Source organism: Papaver somniferum, unplaced genomic scaffold, assembly GCF_003573695.1.
Source record: "Papaver somniferum cultivar HN1 unplaced genomic scaffold, ASM357369v1 unplaced-scaffold_21, whole genome shotgun sequence".
Taxonomy (NCBI): domain Eukaryota; kingdom Viridiplantae; phylum Streptophyta; class Magnoliopsida; order Ranunculales; family Papaveraceae; genus Papaver; species Papaver somniferum.
In genome coordinates, this window is record NW_020631041.1 from 13,878,300 (window position 1) to 13,884,984 (window position 6,685).

The window sequence follows — 6,685 nt, forward strand, 5'->3', positions numbered from 1 at the left end:
AATTTAGTCAAACTAATAATATACGGAGATCGTGCTTTGCATGAACTATCTATTAATGATGTCTGTCTTATAATGATCTGTCTCCTACCTAGAAATCCTAGTAAAAATTTGTTCGAATTTCTTTTTATATTGGATCAAATCTTATTAATCGCTGTTATGGCAAAATGATATTGTGAAATAATAATAATCGTGTATTACACGTTATGAGATCGATTAACGTTAAATTATTTGAATCATTAAATGGGCATCAAAATGATTCAAGCATACATGTGTATAAATTAAATAGACGTCGTATGTCCATTGAATTATCACCTTCATTCAAATGTTATAGTTCTCATAATAATATTTATATCAATCACAAATTTTTGTTGTATTGATCATCGATCATCCATTCACCATCATGGCAAGAACAAGTTTTCTCATCAGCATTGCCTTCACTGGTTTCATTATGTTGTCTATTGCACGTAAGTAGTCGCCCACATACTTCTTTTTCCTGTTTTTCTTGCATTTGTAACTGATAAACTTTCTAAGTACGTACTAACTAAATACAGTCCAAACACATGTATATACAGAGATGGCATTAGGAGTTTCAAAAGTCGGTCAAGTGGTGGATGCACATGGGCCATTGAAGGCGGCTAACGCAGACCGGGATGGGACTTTTGCAGCTAACAAGCACGGAGTCAAGGATGAAGGAAAAACTGTGCTAGGTGCCGCAAAGGGGTCAGCAAATGCATACTTAGTCGGAGTAGTAGGTGTGGATTCAGAGAAGGGTCAAGCGAAAATAGACGGGAACACTGGAGGGAATGTGGCAGGCGTAGCTGGCTTGGACAGAGGGGGGTATTTAGTAGTCGACTATGAAAAAGGTCAGGTAAATGAAAAAGCGAAAACGGAGGTAAATGCCGCAAATGGATTGGTGAGGGTGAACACACAAGGGTCGACTCCAAAAAAGGTGGAGTTCCCGCAAATAAGAATTCTCCAGAGACGGACAATTCTTACCCAGCAAAGCCCATGACCAAAAATACCAGTGGAAACTATAACTAAGAGCCCACAAGGAAGGAGTGTTTTTTATTAACGTTTGCCTCCAAATATATGGAGCTGTTCGCTTTGATATTTGTATTTTTGATTTATTTTTCAAATGGGAAACTTAGGCGCAGGCCATAAAAAAATAATATTTTCATTGTAAGGCCCAATTAATTTTAGGTACTTGACACCCATAATTATATGAAATTATTAAAAATGTCTGTATGACGGGTTATGCATGAGGGGTATAATTGGCAACACAACTTGGATATAACATATCTAAAAATCCGCGCTTTGGAATTTTACAAATTTTATGTCGTTGGAAATCTTTTTAAGAGAGTTACGCAACGAGTACAAACAAGAATATCAAATTTTTGTTTTTCACGAAAAAATCGGAGGTGATCATCATTTTAGGAAAATTTTTCGAAAACTTGATACATAACTATTATGCAGCCACCAAAAAAGATGCATAACACATTCTGCAGACGCATAACGAATTATGCAACCATTTTCTCCACTGCATAACAAATTATGCATTTGGATATCAAAGTTATGCATCTATAACAAGTTATGTAACCATTGTTTTGGTTGATTTTAGTGCGTCCATACAAAAATTAATGCATAATACAGTATGCATCCAATATTTACGGATGCATATCAGGTTATGCATCTATTTTCTCGATGCATAAAAGATTGTGTAACAATTTTATCGATGCATAATGCATTATGCAGTCATATTTTCGAATGCATAACAGGTTATGCATCCATTTTATGACTGAATAACATGTTATGCAACCGTTATGCAATTGTTAGCTGCATAACGTGTTATGCAACCGGTTTCTGGACTGCATAACAGGTTATGCAAAAAAAAATAAAAAATAAATAATTGCAGAACGTGTTATGCAACCAATTCCGAGAATGCATAACAAGTTATGCAAGAAATTTTGTAGATGCATAACCTGTTATGCATCACTATTCACACCTCCATTTTTGCAATACTGCACACAATCCATCCAACCAACACCAGTTACACACTGCATCACCACCTCAGATCCCCTTCTCATATTAATAGCAGCAGAAATTCTTCCATTTCAGATCCACCACAAGCCCTATTTCGAGAATCCTTGAACATCACCAATTTCTTGTTCTTCCTCTCCATTAATTCTTCACCAATATCAGCAATTCCTCCTCTTGAATCACCGATTGACATAAGCTGACATAAGCTGGACCATCCCGTCAACAAACTAAATTAGTCAATATAGTATCATCTTTTGCCTTTCCATCTTAACTTATTGTTATCAGAGTTCAACTTGTTCGCACTGAAGTAGACCTAACAGGGATGAGCATTACCATGACAATAAATACTGCCCATTAGAATCTCTGAAAATTAATATTCATGAGTCTCAAACTATACCAAAGTGAGCTCATTACAGTTACTTCATCAATTAATGTTTCCTTGTGGCTTTCGGATTGATTATCATAACGCCTAGTTTTCCCAACGGAAAATGGGTCATTTGTCCAAATATTTTTAAATCACGGTTCAAATGGACGGGTAAAAAATAGTTTAGGTGAAATGGCAAAAAAAAAATAGTAAGGATGAAACTGGTTTCTAACTAGCTTAAATTTAAAAAATAGTAAGGATGAAACTGGATACATCCTGTTTAAATTAAAAATAAAAAAAATATTTGAAAATAGGCACGATGAAATTGGTTACATCCTGCCTATTTTTACATTTTTGGCTATTTAACCAATATCAAAATCTAACTGTCCATTTCACCCAGGAATTGTTGATTTTGGTCTTTTTAACCAATTTTGTGTTTTCCCAAGGCATGCTAGCGTGATCATCTTATGCGTGATACGAGATTCTCGCTGGACCACCCCACTTCAGAACCTTCAAAAAAAATACAATGGTTTCACGTATTATTATCCCAATTTTCAAGACCCGGCCAATACCTTTCTCACAAATTCATAGTACAACACACTAAATTACCTTATAAAAACATAGATTATGATTCAATTTTTAAAAAATCCCACTTTTTTTCGCACCAAACTCTTTAAGTTCAAATCTCAGCAAACGGAAGGAAAATCAAAAATAGTTTCAATTTAGTACGGACATTCTCTGTAGTTTTATCAGTATGATCTATTGAAACTCCAAATTCTTCAAGTACACTCCATCAGATAGAGAAGCTAACACTGCAACTTGCGTAGGGATGCACTAAAATTAAAATTGCGGAATATCGTAGAAAAGAAATGATTCAAAATTATGGGTTTTGATTATTGAAGAAAGAAGAAAAATAACACCTTTGTTAGAGAGAGGGTACACTTTTTTGCTGGTTCTTAAACTATTTGAATCAGACATTTTGTGCTAAAACTATAATACGAGATTCAGTTCAAGCATCAAATTAGGGCTTTCTCGAACTAAAAAAAATCCAAACGAAAATGGCCAAGTTAACAGCAACCCATGGGTATTAAATGATTGAGAAACCATTATATTCTTATAAGAATGTATAAGATGGATAAGAATCAAGTGTTCAAATCGATGAAACCTAGAAAAACCTCAGCTACTCAGTTGAAAGAAAACCAACATCTTCGTTTCTCCCATAATAAAAGAATAGTTCGGGCATGAAGAGAAAATAACATCACCGATAAAAAATACATTTTCTCGAAAAAAATGGGCCCGTGAGAATTTTTGTATGAAAAATGGGTGCGCGCATGACTTTCTCCGTTGGTGGATTTGAGAGTGGGGAAAAGTGAAAAAATGGGTCTCACATTAGTTTTCACTTTTCAAATTTGTTTGCTATATGTGTGTAGTTTTTTATATTGCTGGCCTGTGTTCAATTTTTGGTATTTAAATAATCAAAGATATTGTCAAGTAATTTTCTTCAATTTATGCCGTCAATTCCTTTATTTACTGACAATATTAAGGAGTATTGCTGCCCTTGCACCATAGCTAATTTTATGATCAGTTTTGGCCATTGAAAGGAGACATATTATAAGTGTCTCCTTTCAGTTTTGGCCATTGAAAGGAGACATTTTATGCTGCCTATTTTCGTTCACGGGGTGATATAGGAAAATCAAAGTTAAATGGTGGATTAGGAATTAGAAATCTTTTTGCTACTAATAGGGTGTTCATTTGTAAACTGGGTTGGAGATTTTTGAAAAATCAGAATAATTTGTTTTTTTCTTTTCTTAAAGACAAGTACTTCCCTAACCAGAATCTGTTAGAAATTGATAAGGCGGTTGATTCTTCTTCTTGGATATGGAAAGGTATTGTTAATGACCTGCAATTCATTAAGGCTAACTTAGTAGTTAAAATCAATAATGGGGCTCTCACTCCTATTTGGAATGCAGTCTAGATCCCAGGGAAGTTTAATCCTCCAGTTCCATTGCATTCTAGTAGCACTAATTATGTTTTTGTTTCTGAAGTCCTTGATTATTCTCATAACTATTGGAATGTTGCACTTTTGAATCAATTATTCTCGCCTGATGAGGTTAATAGGATTAGGCCTATTAGGATTAATCTGTCTCAGTCTGACTCTATTATGTGGGCTCATACCAGTACTGGTAAGTTCACTATTAAATCAGCTTATAGAATCTACATGAATGATTCCTCTTCTACTGAGGATTCTGCTTTCTGGAGGAAGGTTTGGGGTATTGAATGTTTACCGAAAATTAAGTTTTTTATGTGGAAAATCTTTGCATATATGCTGCCTGTTAATTCTCTAATGCAGTTTTATAATCAAAATGTGGATGTGACTTGTCCTCTCTGCTACACGCATGAAGAAACTATTATGCATCTTTTTATAAACTGTCCCGTGGTATCTCATATTTGGTTTGGGCTTTCTTTTCAGCATATAGTACAAACAAATTTTGAGTGCATTGATGATATTTTCCTCTACTGGCATGACTCTAACTTGGGAATATCCCCCTTTAATGTTTCCTGGCCTAATGTTGCTGCTATTGTTATGTGGTGTGTCTGGAAATTGAGGTGTGATGTGGTTTTCAAGTGTGTTTCTGTTGATTGGAACATGATTATTTTGAATATCAAGAGAATGATCTGTTCTTATATTGCTCCGCAAACTTGTTCTTTGAATTGTGTTCGTGTTCAGGGTCTGATGTGGACCATTTTATGTTTGTCGATGGTTCTTTCAAAGATTTTAAAATGGGCATTAGTGTTATTTGGTGTGATGTTGCAGGAAGAGTAGGAAGGGCCAGATCAGACTTTGGGTTGATTCAAGATGCAGTAGGAGCTGAAGCTGTTGCTCTAATTTTGGCTATCTCTTGGGCAGAAAGATGAATCTTCCTAAAGTGGTGTTTGTTAGTGATTGTCTCCAACTGGTAGAATTTGTGAATGGTCGCAGTTCAAGCGCGGATTGGAGAAGTTTAGATCTTTTAGAACTTTGTCGGAATTTACTTTCTAGTTCGGTGTCCTTTGAAGTTATGTATATAAAGCGGTTGAATAACCCCTAGCAGACCGACTTGCACGTCGGGCTAGGGAAAACAGTCTTAAGGGTCTTTGGTTCTCTCTTCCTAATTTTCTGAACTCTCTATTTAGGAAGGTAAACTTAAATGTAATCTGCAACTCTCTTATTTGTTAATGCAATGGCGTGTGTTTCTTAGCAAAAAGTTTAGAAAACCGAGCAAGTGCATTTCCAAGCTCAGTTAATTTTTCCAACTTTGCAGAAATTTTTAAAACTTGCAAGATATTTGAGTAAAGAGAAATCCTTGCTTCAAGCTTAAAGCATTTTCATTCTAAACTGTAGGCCAGTTTTCACTATCCATAGTGCTTACCAAAAATCATCAAACAAAGGACAAACGAGAAGCACCAATAAAAATCCTATAAACTATAGGCCAGTTTTCACTATCAACGATACACTCTAAATGATGCGTAAGCTGTAACTAAACAAAAATAAAAGAGATAATACTAGTATGGTTGAAGTTATAGGTGTAAATTGGGTTGTGCCAGCACGAGCACAGCCCAACACATCACGTTGAAATCTGAGTCAAGTCCAGCTCAGCACGTGATTTAGCCCAGTACGGCCTAGCACGTTAGTTTCGTGGGTTGTGCTGGTTAGCCTAATCGGCAAAGTAGCACAGCAAAGCACGCGGCACGGATAAGCACGTGGTCCAACCCGGTACAGTGCGTTAAGAAAGTACGTCATAGCATGCACAAACACACCATATAACAAGGCATAATACATCACAATTTGTGTATATTTCATAAAAGAGTCATTATTCTAGCTAATTGTTGACATTTTATGTTGGCTTATTTATAACCATACATATAATACCTTAATATTTGGAAAATATATTTCAATATCGTTGTTATAATGTCATCAGCTATATTTGACTAGAACATTAATTTACATGACAATAATCCAATTTTATATTTGATGGGCTATTTTTTTTTATTGAATAAACTTGTTAATTTTACTTGAAATAATTTCAAATGATGTGTTGTCTATTTAAATTCTCGTGATAATGTCCGACTTAATGTATACATTAAGTGATTTCAAATTGTTTATAGCACATGTGCCAGCACGGCACTGCACAACACGTTTATTCATGTGTTGTGCCCGTGGGCTGTGTTGTGCCTAGCTTTTGACTAGTAAAGCACAGCAGGGCACAACATATTTGAATCGTTGGCACAGCACAGCACGACACA

At 35.4% G+C, this 6,685-nt stretch overlaps 1 protein-coding gene across 1 annotated transcript; it reads left to right on the forward strand.

Moving 5' to 3' along the window:
• The first annotated feature begins 353 nt into the window (after positions 1 to 353).
• LOC113339960 lies at positions 354 to 1,150 on the forward strand. The gene is made up of 2 exons (XM_026585175.1): positions 354 to 464; positions 573 to 1,150. Exons 1-2 carry the CDS (start codon positions 401 to 403, stop codon positions 1,010 to 1,012), a joined length of 504 nt encoding a protein of 167 aa, XP_026440960.1. The 5' UTR covers positions 354 to 400; the 3' UTR covers positions 1,013 to 1,150.
• The last annotated feature ends 5,535 nt before the right edge of the window (positions 1,151 to 6,685 follow it).